Genomic DNA, 15,430 nt, shown 5'->3' on the forward strand with positions numbered 1-15,430 from the left:
GGCCATTTTGGTTCAAAGTTGACACCTCGCCGCCATCTTCACCCATTTAAACTCCATTTCCATGCCTCGTACTTTATTTAACTTGTCCTACAGATTTAACACCACAGACTTCACAGTCACTTAATCAAATCAAATTTTATTTGTATAGCCCAAATTCACAAATCACAGTTTGCCTCAGAGGGCTTTACAATCTGTACAGAGACGACACCCTCTGTCCTTCGACCCTTGATTCGAGTGAGGAAAAACTTGCCCCAAAAAAAAGCCCTTTTAACAGGGAAAAAAAAATGCGGAAGAAACCTCAGGAAGAGCCACAGAGGAGGCATCCCTCTCCCAGGACAGACAGACGTGCAATAGATGTCGCATGTACAGAGCAGATCAACAAGATCACAATGTATACAATTATAATGGATGGTTGACAGGAATGAAAGTACATAAAGAGGTATTACAGCAATAATAATGAAATGCACATGGAAATGTGATTACTAGTGATAACAGTAGCAGTGGTTAACGGTAAGGATAGTATGTAGTAATGCATTACAATAACAGTAGTGGAACGTATGTAACAGAGATATGACTAATATTAGCAACAGTAGTGGTGGGTGTCAGGCAGGGCCATGGCAGTAGGCGCATCCACGATCAGGCAGGGCCATGGCAGTAGGCGCATCCACGATCAGGCAGGGCCATAGCAGTAGGCGCATCCACGATCCACGACCCGGGCGTGGCCAGGATCCATGGGAGCCTGTAGGACTAGAAAGCACAAGGACTCCGGGGAAGAAGTGAAGTCAGTGACATGCAGAGATGGGGCATGTATACAGGCATAATGTATACAGATGGAGAGGAGCGGAGGAGAGAGAAGCTCAGTGTGTCATTTGTCCCCCGGACTGGGCCTATAGCAGCATAACTAAGAGCTGGTCCAAGACAGGCCTGGGCCAGCCCTAACTATAAGCTCTATCGAAAAGGAAGGTCTTAAGTCTACTCTTAAAGGTAGAGAGGGTGTCCGCCTCCCGGACCAAAACAGGAAGATGGTTCCACAGAAGAGGAGCTTGATAACTGAAGGCTCTGGCTCCCATTCTGCTTTTGGAGACTTTAGGAACTACAAGTAATCCTGCGTTCTGGGAGCGTAATGCTCTAGTTGGGTGATAGGGTAGTAAGAGCTCCTGGAGATATGATGGTGCCTGACCATTAACAGCTTTGTAAGTGAGGAGAAGAATTTTAAACTCTATTCTTGATTTTACAGGGAGCCAGTGCAGAGAGGCCAATACAGGAGTAATATGATCTCTTTTCTTAGTTCCTGTCAGTACACGTGCTGCAGCATTCTGGACCAGCCGGAGACTCTTTAGAGACTTGTTAGGGCAGCCTGATAATAGAGAATTACAATAGTCCAGCCTGGAAGTAACAAATGCATGGACTAGCTTTTCTGCGTCTTTTTGAGACAGGATGGGCCTGATTTCTGCAATGTTACGTAGATGAAAAAATGCAGACCTTGAAATTTGTTTTATGTGGGAGTTGAAGGACATATCTTGATCAAAGATAACTCCCAGATTCCTGACGGTGGTGCTGGAGGCCAAGTTAATGCCATCCAAACTAGCTATATCAACAGATAATGCATCTCTAAGGTGTTTAGGACCAAGTACTATAATTTTGGTTTTATCTGAATTTAACAGCAGAAAATTGCAGGTCATCCAGGTCTAAATGTCCTTGAGACATGCATGGAGTTTAGTAAGCTGATTAGTTTCATCTGGCTTTATTGATAGGTATAACTGGGTATCATCTGCGTAACAATGAAAGTTTATAGAGTATCATCTTCAGACCTTGAAGATGATATGTTGTCAAAAGCTTTGCCTCCATTATAACTAGTGGGCGTGGCAGTGCATTCAATTTCGATGACCCCCTTATGGCTTTTCCCATTTTGTAGGTACCCATTTCTATGCCTCGTATTTTATTTAACTTGTCCTACAGATTTCATGCCACAGACTTCACAGTCACTAAGTATCATCCTCATACCTTGATGATGAAAAGTTGTCAAAAGCTTTCGCCTACGTTATTCCTGGTGGGCGTGGAGGTGCGGTTAATTTCGATGACCCCATTATGGCTTTTCCCATTCTGTACCAACCCAATTTCTTTAACTAACTCGTCCTACAGATTTAACACCACAGACTTCACATTCACTCAGCAGCATCTTATTACCTTCAACAGCCTGCGTTGTGCCTGGTGGGCGTGGCAGTGAGGTCAATTTCGATCCTGCCATCACGGAGGAAGTCTGTATAACTTCAACATACAATTGCCCATCTGCATCAAATTGCTCACACATGTAGAAGGGCTCACCCTGACTACGTCTCTGCATCAATACTGTGTTGTATCTATAGCGCCACCCACTGGACACAGGAAGTCACTGAAGATGTCACTGTTGTGTTTTGTGTGACACGTATCTCATTTAGGTAGGACATTTTCACAGGCAACGGGTGAGCACACATCCGGGCGCATGGCCTGACGTACGTGGGGCGAGGGCCCGTTCATCGCTGCTTGCAGCTTTAATTATATTTGATGTTATTTCTCTTTTCTCTCTGCTGTATATTTATAAGAGATGAACACTCCTTGCCTTCTTTAGGGATGATTACAATTACAGTAACTAATGAGTTCCAGGTTGGTGCCCAGGTTCCCCCATCTAATGCATCGTCATACACTCTGTGTAAGATTGGTGTCAGTGATGTCCTAAACTTGAGTAATATGTACAATCTTTAGTTGTAGGGTATAATGTTCTCCATTCATCCAGTGATCCTATTTCTGCCCATGTTCTCCTCCGTAATGTTGCTGTTTTTTCTGCCTTATGTGTTCCAGATGTTGAGTCCATATTAGGGGTAAGGACCAAATTAAAATCTCCACCAATAATAATTATTCCTTTCCAATGTGTCATCATTACCTCTATCAATTGAATCATGAATTCAGGCCCAATGTCTGGAGGATAGTAAATATTCATTTTAGTTGTCTCCATTGTTTCCACAATTAAAACAAAAAGTCCTTTTTTATCTTGTATACAATTTTCTTTTTCAAAAGAAATATGGATTTTGCTGAGCCAAATGAGGATGGAAATACTTGTGCATTTGTTATTTTATTTAGCTTTCTGTGTTCTTCTTGTGTCAAGTATGTCTCTAGGAGTCACATAATTCCTCCCTTTTCTGTCTTTAATTGTTGAAAAACTTTTTCAACTTAATACAGTTATTGAGGCTATTAACATTTAACAAAACAATATGTGGGTTGCTCATAATAATGACCTATTATTCTGTACTAGGTATATGTATGATCCTGGATGTTTACCACCCTGTCACTTAGTAAATATGTTTGTTTTATGCTACATATTGCTTCAAGGAGTGCAGTTGGGATATAATCGACATAGGTAGTGAAGACAAACAAACCCAAACTAAATACATAATAAAACCAAAAAGTGACTTCCTGGTTGGCTACCTTAAAGCTTGGGTAGCCAACTAACTCCATGCATTCCTCATACATGGAAAAGATACCTTATCTTTCCCAAAATAAGTCTGGGTAATGTTCGCAGCTCTCCATTTTAACTCCTCATATCCTTTTTATAGAACTTAGTTGTCAAACACATTAATGTTCAAACATTAACCTATACTGTAAAGTTTCAACATGTGAAACTAATGGGGAGGAAAAAATAAATCAAATGAAAGTCGATATTAGAGGACTTCTGGTCGGACCACCTCCAGGATTGCAGTACCGAACCAGAGTAATTAATAATGGCTGATTTGGAGCTTATTCTGCAAGAATTAAGAGGGTTTTACCAAGAAACCAAAGAACAATTGGGGACAATCAAAGAAGAAATTTTGAAGGCGAACACCAGATTGGATGAAGCGGAGGGGCGAATCGAGAAAGCAGAGGAGAGGATTCAAAACGTGGAAGAATTCATGACGTAGATGTGAAGCTAGAGAATAAACTAATAGACTTGGAGAATCGCTCCAGACGTGAGAACATGAGGATTTATGGGGTGCCAGAAGGTGCAGAGAAGGAGTCACCAATGATGGTTACATTTGTGGAAAATTTACTGAGTGAGGGGCTTGGACTAACCGACAGAGCGCACCGTTCAGTGGGGCCACAACCACCAGAGGACGCGCCACCACGCTACATCATAGTAAAGTTTTCAAGCTTCAAAACGAACTCCACTACTCTGCAAGGCATGGCAGGGAAAGGGATTCACCTGGCAATAACCACGTAAACCTGGACCATGACTACCATCCTTTCATCCTCAAAAAATGAACAGAATATGCAGAGGTCTGTAAGGTCCTGAAAGAAAACTTATTTCAATTCCAGACTCTCTTCCCGGCCAGGCAACGGGTGAGACACAAAGACGGAACCAAAATCTACGATACAATAGAGGATGCAACTGAGGACCTGGCAAGCAGAGGCTACACAGTGAAAACCATCAGAGCTCCGGAGACAATGATGGAGCAGTTACGGTGGCTGACCTATACGAGAGGGGAAAGGCGAGCAAAAAAATCAAAACTCAAACTACAAGGAAAAAACTCAGAGTCTTCAGGAGATCTGACCGTACCCTTAGCTTTACTTTTTTGTTGTGCTTTACATCCTTTATTTTTTCCACCTCTCTTTGAGTTCGGCACGAATGTGCCTGAGGAATGGTGAGTTACCAGAATAACACTGGCACTATAACACTAACAGTAACACAACTATAAATATTGGTAGAAACTCACTAGACTATAAAAAGGTTTGTTTGGGGTCGGCATTTCTTTTGCTGTGCTGCCGCCATCGCTAAGGGCCCCTTTCACTGGACACAGGAGAAAGGTTTCCCCTTGGAGACTTTACATTAGGCGCAACAGGGTCAGGCTGACAGACCCCTACATAGAGCCTTCACGAGATCTGACCGTACCCTTAGCTTGACTTTTTTGTTGTGCTTTTTTGTCACACGGACTATTTATGTTAAATATGGTGTATGTCATTTAGTGTGATGTTTGTTCTTTATTGATTTGTTCACTCCTTGTTGGTTCTAGAGGGGAGGGGGGAACTTACCAAGTTCAAGTATGCAGCTGGAGCTGGGAGTCACTTAGATGCAAAATAGACCTATAAAAATGGTTTCACTTAATATAAATGGGGTACTCAACCCAATTAAGAAGGGAAAAATTTTATCAAAACTAAAGAAAGATAAAATCCAAATAGCATACCTACAGGAAACTCACCTAGATGACTTTGAACATGCTAAATTAAACTGCTCTCTGGAGGTTGAACTCAAACATTTTAAATAATCCAGCTACCAATGAAAAACTGAAAATTGAAATTAAATCGTACTAGGAACACAATGATAATGAAGAGGTGACACCATCTGTGCTCTTGGATGCACTGAAGGCCGTGATTAGAGGCAAAATAATAGCCATTTCCTCTTACGAAAAGAAAACTAGACAATAAAAACTCAAAAAACTTGGAAGACAAATTAAATAAAATCCAAAAAGAACATTCAGAAATGAGTGATGACTACCAGATTGACACCTTTTTATCTTTGTTATACTTACTGAAGGTCATGAACGAGCAAAATGATAAATTAATATCTAAACTAACAGTAGAAGAGCTGCAATCAGCAATTGGGAGACTAAAGGGGGCGGGAATCTCCAGTGACAGATGGTTTCACCTCAGAATGGAATAAAGTAATGCAGAACCAATTAGTTCCAACACTATTGAAAACGCTTAACTGGGTTCTTGAAAAGAAAAAGACCCCCCCTCCTCCTAGAGAGACGCAATAATTTCCATCATTCCTAAGGAGGGGAAGGATAAATTAGAATGTGGGATCTATCGTCTTGTAAGTGTTTTAAATATTGATTATTAACTGTTCACCTCTATACAGTAGGTGATTTGTTAATTTTTAACAGGGGGGATGGCCCAATGGGAGCACCACCCTGCCCTGACACACCTATGTACCCAAAGGACAATGTTGCAGGACGCTTTACCCATAACTGACATTTCTAAGTCAACAATTCCATTTTATCCAGTGGGATATGAGTAAATACACCTTTAAATTGTATGCAGTGGACTGAGTTTATTCAGGCAGGGTTTTCTCATGTTTCTCCCAATACACTACAAGCAGGGTAATTTTAAGTTACATGACCCCTTGGAATTTTTTACCATCTAAATTCCTTGAAGGACACACAATGAACATTGTGCAAAATAGTAGAGCCCGACTGATTTATTGGTAGGCCGATTTTTTTCGCCGATATGCACCAATATGAAAACCTTATATTTAAAAACTATAATGGAGAAAAACATGTTTGGGGTAATTTAAAATTCGTATAATGACATAGTTTGTCCAGCAGAGTGCGCTTCAACGGGGATAAAACAGCTGGTGTCAGGAAATGTAACAGCTACCTCACTAATGGTTAAACTATAAACTAGCACAAAAATGACAATCACCAACATAACATAAACAAAGCATAAGCTTGATATTAAACTGTCAGAAAAAACTAATCTCTGAAAAAACTTGAACATTACTGAAAATAAACATGAAATATTTGCACCCCTGATATAACCAGCAAAGGGAGTGGAGTCTATGAATAAAGAACAAGTCTGTGTTCTCTGTGAAAATCATTTGAGAGAACCCCAGTGGGAGCGTTTCAGAAGCTGAGCCTTTTGTCTGCCCAATTTTGTTGACTTGCTCAGATTTTGTTGATCTGGTCATTTTTCATTTTTATACAATCGGGAGTCTGCACAGGGTGTTTTATTTTGAAAATTGACCGGATGCTCTATGCCGTTCCTGTGTCTCTTGACTTCCTGCCGGCGTGATCTGCTCTTTGCAGCTTGTTGCGGCATCCGTCAAAATAGACCAGGCAGTTGGAACGCAAAGCAGCCGTGCACAGCATGACTCCACTGTGCACCGGAGCTGATTGCGGCCACTTGTGATTTGTAACACACTATCTGCTACTAGGGGATGGAGAGTGATGGCAGGTTAACAAGGGGGATGCTTTTTGGTAATTTTGCTAACAAGGGGGACGGCATCCCCCCTCATCCCCCCTCAAATCGCCTACTGCCTCTATATTATCTAAAAGATTGGAACTGATCTTACCAGAACTAAAACATACAGAGCAGATGGGTTTCATTAAACATAGACAGACCCAAGACAACATCAGGAAAACAATACACGTTATGAGACAAGTTACACAACCAAAACTGGAGACGCTTATAATAAGTTTAGACGGCGAGAAAGTGTTGACTCAATGAGATGGTCTTTTCTATATAAAGTATTATTAAAATGTGGCTGTATGCGACCATGATTAAAACATTTGTAGCACTCTACGATAAACCAATAGCCAGAATTAAAATTAACTGTGACCTTACTAACTCATTCATTCTGGAAAGAGGAACAAAACAAGGGTGTTGCGCATCGCCACTCCTCTTTGCCCTGTTTATAGAACCCCTGAACCAGTGGATCAGGCAGAGGTCTGATATAATAGGGGTAACAATGCCATTGGAGAACAAAAAATGGCCCTGTTTGCGAATGATTTATTGATAATTTTATCACAAAATACGCAGACACTCCCAAAATTGATGAAAATGCTAAAGGAATGTGGTGTACTATCTGGATACAAAATTAACATAAATAAGACCCAAGTAATGGCACTTAACTATGACCCACCGACTGAGATTAGGAAACTGTATAAATAGAATTGGGATGCAGAAGATATAATATATCTGGGAGTCACATTGCCAAAGGACTATTCAAAAATGTTCAATTTAAACTATGGACCTTTCTAAATTCAAGGATAAAATCAGACATGCAAAGATGGAATGTTGTCCCCTTTTTGAGTTTAAGCTCCAGGATTGACTTAATTAAAATTAATGTTCTTCCACGAATGCTTTACCTTTTTCAGTGTCTGCCAGTTAAAATGCCACCTAAACAATTTTTAGACTGGGACAGGTTATTATTAAGATACATACGGCAAGGAAAAAAGACCAGGATTAAATATAAAACTCTGCAATTAAGAAAAGAAAAGGGCAGAATGGGCCTTCCCTGCCTACAAGAATATTATTACGCAGCTCAGCTGAGACCAGTAGTTTGACTATATTCACCAACATACACTGCGGGATGGAAGGAAATAGAGGGCATGAAGCTAAAAGGAATACCAATAACATCCCTTTTAGCAGATAACTTGCAAGGTGAACTGACGAGTTTCAGAAGATCCCATGCTGTACACTCTTCTGAAATCCTGGCAGGAAATAGTTCAAGTTTGCAGAAAAGGGGATGCATCTAAACTACTGAGGTGCTGTACCTATGATTCGGATTTTGCAGCAAATGAAAATGACAGCAGATTTAAGGAATGGACCTCAAAAGGTTTAACTACCTATTATTAAAAAGAAGGAAATGTAATGATTTCTACAGAGAGTTGGGAGAAAATATGCCAGCTATAGTGGATCTCAACAGAATCGAACATATAGCGAGAGTTTTCCTGGAAAAATATTGTGAGATTTTTTGTTACACCCATCCAGAAACGACATCAAGGTGGTGGCAATGCTTGCTGGAGACTCTGTGGGACCAATGGAGCGAATCACTTTTATTTATTCTGGAGTTGCCAGGTTATTAGAACATATTGGGAAGAGATTCATGAACATATAAATAACATATTTGGAGTAAACATCCCCTTCAAATGTGAAACTCTGTATTTGGGTGATATATTGTTCGGAAATTGGAATTTCAATAACAGAAAGCTACTTGGTATGCTATTGGCGGCATTCAAGAAATCCATCATGAGAAAATGGTTAAAAGAAGATCCACCCCCCATTGAGGGCTGGATGGACATCATACACAAGATTTAGATCATGAAAAAGTTGACATTTTCCCTCAGCGTGCAAAAAAGAAAACCAGATCTGGTCTAAATGGATGGTGTACATGAAGCCAATAAGGTCAGACTTTATTTGACTCTGTCATTCACTCTTGATTCATCTAGTTATTGATTTATTTTTTCATTTTAACAGTCTTGAGAGGCTAGCCCTTGGATTTGTTGTTTGTGTATGAAAAAAAAAAAAAAAAAAAAGAACATTTAAAAAAAAAAAGTCAATATAAAGACAATGAAATCATTCTTTCCCTCTTCTTTCCTTTTGTTTTCATTGCATGAAATATTACAGTACGCTTAAACGAAAATATCCAACCAAATAAAAAAGGCTTAATTGTATTAAGTCATTTGTATTTCCTCTGTCGCTAGTTTTTCTTTTCCCTCTCTTCCCCCTTAAGTTCCTAGTTTTCAACATAATTTGAACATAGAGATACTGCCATTTCAGAGGAAAACCACTCACAAAACTTTAGTTCATATTTTCCATCCCTTGGACAGTTATTAGTGCCTGTAGGCCTGGGTCCTGCCTCACTTCTCCTCAGACTTCTATGTTAATATAGTATAGTCGTCCACTCCACCACCGCTACAGAGCCTGCTCGCTGTCCTTCTTGTGACTAGACATTTGTGCTCCTCATTCCCATGTCTTCCAGGACCCTGGACACCTTCTTTGGGTGGTCGTTGATTGTTGATGTCCCATTCTTATTGAAAGCTTTGAATTAAGTACAGTATGATCTGAGATTGTCCTTCCTGAGCTGGTCCCTCATCGATCTATAGTGGGTTCTCACTGGTTTCACTTCAGTAGTTAAGTCACGGTCAAAGTAAATTCTCCTTCCACTAAACAAGACCTCTTTCTTTGTCCATATGCTGCCTGAAGAATATTTTCTTACTGTCACTCAAAAGAAATGAAGAGGCTATGCTACAAATCCATTTGATTGACACAACTTTCTTTGGCCACATTTTACCAAGGATAAATTCAGATTTTATCCAAACTTCATGAATGTGAATGAATGAATGAATTTTGTGACAAAGTAGTATGTGTTCTACTCATTCCATCACAGACAAAATGAGAGCTGCGGAAATCATAGGAACTGAAGACTGCCATGATATGCATTTCCTTTACTTTAGGAATTTTAAGTGTATGCAAACTTTTGATCACGACTGTAAGTGTAAGCATGTCAGCACTTGAGCTCAGGATTTTCCCTGATCAATTAGATTATCAAAAGCAGCTAAAACTAAAGTCTTTTGTGTTTGTAGCCTCTGTCTATATTGCCTGGAATATTGCCTCTTTCTTGTCCTGTCACCTCTTGTTCTTTATTCGAAACAACATCATCATTTTAGCATAAGGCTGCAACATAACAAAATGTGAAAAAAACTGTGAGTCAGAATACTTTCTTAATGCACTGTATATTGTATATTCAGGAGTGTAAGAGTGCACATCAATAAAGGTGGGCACACTAATAAATAATTGCTGAATTTCATTCAATTGAGCCAGTTCCAGGGCATGCTGGCTCACTGGACTAGCTATGAGTCACACTTAAATGGGGAGGAATCCTTCATTCATGTGAACTTTCCCAGCTCAAGCAACACCAAATGTCTGCTGTAAAGCATGTATTTTCCACACAGTTTTTGGATCATATGGTCTCAAACGCAATTTAGAATGCCTTTAGAGTGTTGTAAAAACGAATAATTATTGATAAAGGTGTACTCCAGCTAGTATAACAAGTATATGAATGATGCTTATCCAGAGTGAAAAAAAAGAAATCATTAGATCAATAGTTCTCTGTCCATAAACCTGCTTATGTGAAATGTGTATATTAACTTGTGTGTCTGTGTCTGTGTGTGTGTGTGTGTGTGTGTGTGTGTGTGTGTGTGTGTGGTCAGTACCAAAGCAAGGATACAGTTCCGCCTCCCTGACGGCTCATCCTTCACCAACCAGTTCCACCCACAGAGCAAACTGCAAGAGGCTCGGCACTTTGCTGTTCAGGTTTGTCTGACAACTATATTCCATGTCACTGCTCTCCCAGTTTTTGGCATGTAAGATTATTATTTTTTTAAATGATAACCTCTTTAGAGGAAACCAATTCTTAAAACTACACAATCTTAGAGGTGAACCCCAGGATACTGATAAATATCAGCTTCATCACTGTCACTAGTGTCACATTCTGCTATGACATGGATTTTCCAGTACCTCCATTACCTTGATTAAAATGTAAGCATATAAAATGCTGTGCTTTAGTGTGGCTACGATAACATGCAGTTAAAGGGCTTAAGACACACTCATAGAACTTACAGAAGTTACATCCAGGTAACTACTGTATTCATTGCTCACCCAACATTTTTATCACAAACATGAGGAAGGTACAAACAAAGCACCTCAATTTCTCTGTTGTTGTCTGCTATAACTAACACAAACATCTTCATCTACTCCCACCATTTGAGGAAGCTAGGATCAAGTGGATTGTGCAAACCTTAAGCCTTGTTTAAAGTTTATTAAAGCCAGGGTTGGTAAGGCTGCAAACCAGTAAAAAGTAGTCTCATTTTAGAAAGTATCCAAGTATCCACGTCACACAGCCAACTCACAACAGAGGACACACCCTGGACCTGGTCATTTCCCATGGCCTGTCCATCGGTGTGTCCTCTGTTGTCGACCTGGCTGTGTCTGACCACTACTGTGTATTTTTTAACATCACCAGTTTTAACCAAGAGGAGGCCCCGGTGAGAACAGTGAGGAGGCGTGATCTAACTTCTGAAGTGGCTGCAAATTTCATGGAGATTTTACAGAGCACTCCTGCTGAAATTTTACCTGCACCTTGTGATTTTATCGTTGATAATTTTAACAGTAGACTGAAGTCAACTCTGGATTCAGTAGCTCCACTTTTAACAAAAACAATAAAAAAAAAACCTACACCCCCATGGAGAAAAAACGACGAAATCAATGAACTGAAAAGGAAATGCAGGAGTGCTGAGAGAAGATGGAGAAAAAGTAAATTGACAGTTCATTATGAAATTTTACGGCAACAACTCAAAACCTACAATAATGCAGTCAAAAAGGCACAAATTTCCCATTTCTCTCAACTCATCACCAACAATAAAAACAACCCCCGGTTGTTTTAAGTTTTTTAAGACACCCACAGATGATCTTTGTGAGAACTTTGCAGACCACTTCAGAACCAAAATCAAGGACATCAGATCATGCCTTTTATCCCATCAAGTTTTATCTGTTAACACACCTGAACTGTTGTCCTTGCCTGAGGAAACACTGGAGAGTTTTGCCCTGGTTGATGCAAGGACACCTGGTCGAGTTTTCTCCCAAGTAAACCCAACAACCTGCCTTTTAGATCCAATTCCAACATCACTCTTAAAATCATTTTATGGATTCTTAGAGGAACAGTTTTTAAACATCATGAATTGCTCTATTCAGACGGGTGTCTTTCCCACCTCCTTCAAAACGGCTGTGGTGAAGCCCCTTCTGAAGAAGAGCAATTTAGACCCCAACGTTCTTAATAACTACCGACCTGTATCCAACTTAAAATTTTAGAAAAACTGTTTTTTAACCAAGTTAATGACTTTTTAAACAGAAATAACATCTTAGAGAAACATCAGTCTGGTTTTAGGAGAAACCACAGCACCGAGACAGCACTTTTAAAGATTTTAAACGACATCAGATGGAATTTAGATAACAAAAAGCTCACAGTGTTGGTTCTACTGGATCTAAGCGCCACTTTTGATACAGTAGACCATCACATTTTATTAAACAAACTCAGACGTCTGGTTGGCTTCTCTGGTACTGTTCTTAACTGGTTTTGTTCTTATCTCACAGACCGATGTTTTTATGTAAGTATGGACACATGTTCCTCAGGAACCCATGAAGGTGGATGTGGTGTTCCCCAAGGGTCAATTTTAGGTCCACTTCTTCCTCTTGGGGATGTCATCAGGAGACACGGCATCAGCTTCCATAGTTACGCTGATGATACACAATTGTACATTGCCGTGTCTCCTGATGACCCAGGGCAAATTGATGCCTTTTTTAACTGCATTGTAGACATCAAGTCATGGATGGCATAGAATTTCCTACAGCTCAACCAGGACAAAACTGAGGTTTTAGTTATAGGTCCTGAAGGCCAGAGAGAGAAACTTTTACCAAAACTACAAGATCTTAAACCAACACAATCAGTAAAAAATCTGGGCGTGATTTTTGATTCTGAGCTGAATTTTATTCCACATATCAAAAATATGACGAAAATAGGTTTTTATCATCTTAAGAACATAGTCAGAGTCCGCCCGTTTCTCTCCCAGGCCAGTACGGAGGTGCTAATGCATGCTTTTATTTCCTGTCGCCTGGATTATTGTAATGCCCTGCTCTCTGGTCTTCCCAAAGAGAGTACTTTAAATCTCCAACTATTACAAAACTCAGCCGCACGTGTGCTAACGAGGACCAGAGGGCAGGAGCACATTACGCCGGTTTTAGAGTCGCTGCATTGGCTCCCTGTCCACTTCAGGATCGATTTCAAGGTTCTTTTACTAGTCTTTAAATGTCTTAATGGCCTTGCGCCCTCATACTTATCTGACCTGCTGTTACCATATCAACCCTTGCAGACCCTGAGGTCCTCCGGCACCCGCCTTTTATCCATACCAAAACCAAGAACAAAAACCCACGGTGAGGCGGCATTTAGCCACTATGGCCCCCACCTGTGGAACAGCCTGCTGGAGAGCCTGTTGATATTTTTAAGGGAAGGTTAAAGACACACCTTTTTAATCAGGCTTTTAACTAATATTTTAAATTCTTTTTACGTTCTTATGTGGTTCTATCTTATTTTATGTTGTTGCTTCTATCTTGTTTTTTAAGATGATTTTAAACTTAAAATATAGCCGCAAGTGGCAATCTGCGGGTTCCAACCTCTTTCGTCCCAAACCAGCCACCCTGAAGAGGACTATCAGGAGGACATGTACACAAAATTTCAAGTCAATAGCACTTCCGGCTTGGCGAGGAGAGCCTTTCGAAGTTTACACTCTGTTATAGCGCCCCCATTAGGCCGATTGGGATCAAATGTTTTGAACAGCATTTGGACACCATTTACACCCGACCTACCAAGTTTCGTGTCTCTAGGTCCTTCTGGCTCACCGTAAATTATTAAAACGCAAACAATGACGGTTAATGAGGAACAGGACACGCCCACTTTCACCTATCAACATGGCGGTCAAGATATTAGTTAATAGTCACCCCTAGAGCATGCATACCAAATTTGGTGAAATTCCGTCCAATGGTCTTTGAGATATGCATGTGTGGCATTTATGGCGCCCCCTATAGGTTGAGCTCAAAATGCTTTGGTAGGCAGATTCCCAGTCCCGTTGTGGACCTGCCCACCAAGTTTTGTGATGATAGGTCAAAGGGTGTAAGAGTTATGGCCAATCATTTCTAAGCTCCGCCCATTGCGAACATTCATTGGTCCGTGGCGGCCATGTTTTTTGACCAATCTGGCTAATTTATAATAGAAACTTGTCTTGTCATCCCCCGAGGCTGTATACCAAATTTGGTGTTGATAGGGTCAATTTTGCAAAAGTTTTATTCACTTTACTGTTTTTCAAATTATGCAAATTAGCAAAACATCTAGTTAGGCGGACCTTTATGGTTCTAGAGGCTTTTTTGTAGAGCACATTGAGCTGGACATGTGTGTCAAATTTCAAGTCAATCGGACTTACGGTGTGAGGGGCGTGGCCTTCTGAAAAACGCATTTTCAAGCCTTTATTACAGCGCCACCATCTGGCCGACTGGGCTCATATTTTAATAAAAGTTGATGCACATCATTTCCAATCATTGGGCCAAGTTTCAAGTTTCTGGGCCATTCCAGCTCACGGGAATTTGAGCTCAAGCGGCAGAAAACAAATAATAATAATAAATATAGCCGCAAGCGGCAATCCGCGGGTTCTAACCTTTTTCGTCCCAAACCAGCCACCCTGAAGAGGCCACCTTCAAGAGGCCACCCTGAAGAGGCTTTATTTGCAGAGGACCATCAAGAGGATGTGTAGGAAAAATGTCAAGTCAATAGCACTTATGGCTTGGCGGGGAGAGCCTTTCCAAGTTTATACTCTGTTATAGCGCCCCCATTAGGCCAATTGGGATCAAATGTTTTGAGCAGCATTTGGACGTCATTTACACTCGACCTACCAAGTTTAATGTCTGTAGGTCCTTCTGGCTCAACATAAATTATTAAAACGCAAACAATGGCGGTTAATGAGGAACAGGCCACGCCCACTTTCATCTATCAACATGGCAGTCAAGATATTAGTTAATAGTCACCCCTAGAGCATGCATACCAAATTCGGTGAAATTCCGTCAAATGGTCTTTGAGATACGCATGTGTGGCATTTACAGCGACCCCTATAGGTTGAGCTCAAAATGCTTTGGTAGGCATATTTCCAGTCCCATTGTGGACCTGCCCACCAAGTTTTGTGATGATAGGGCAAAGGGTGTAGGAGTTATGGCCAATCATTTCTAAGCTCCGCCCATTGCAAACATTCATTGGTCCGTGGCGACCATGTTTTTTGACCAATCTGGCTCATTTATAATAGAAACTTGTCTTTTCATCCCC

At 40.6% G+C, this 15,430-nt stretch overlaps 1 protein-coding gene across 6 annotated transcripts in view; it reads left to right on the forward strand.

Moving 5' to 3' along the window:
* Positions 1 to 15,430, forward strand: part of ubxn4 (UBX domain protein 4) — a 206,345-nt gene that overhangs the window by 128,695 nt on the left and 62,220 nt on the right. For all 6 annotated transcript variants that reach the window (XR_014623289.1, XM_084362255.1, XM_084362253.1 and 3 more), the window contains one exon: positions 10,722 to 10,824. Coding sequence is in view for 5 of the 6 variants with exons in the window: in XM_084362255.1 (XP_084218381.1) it covers positions 10,722 to 10,824 (103 nt within the window). In the remaining variant the exon portion in view is untranslated. The remainder of the gene's footprint in view (positions 1 to 10,721; positions 10,825 to 15,430) is intronic.

This window comes from Pagrus pagrus (genome assembly GCF_965226575.1).
Source record: "Pagrus pagrus genome assembly, chromosome: 9".
NCBI lineage: Eukaryota > Metazoa > Chordata > Actinopteri > Spariformes > Sparidae > Pagrus > Pagrus pagrus.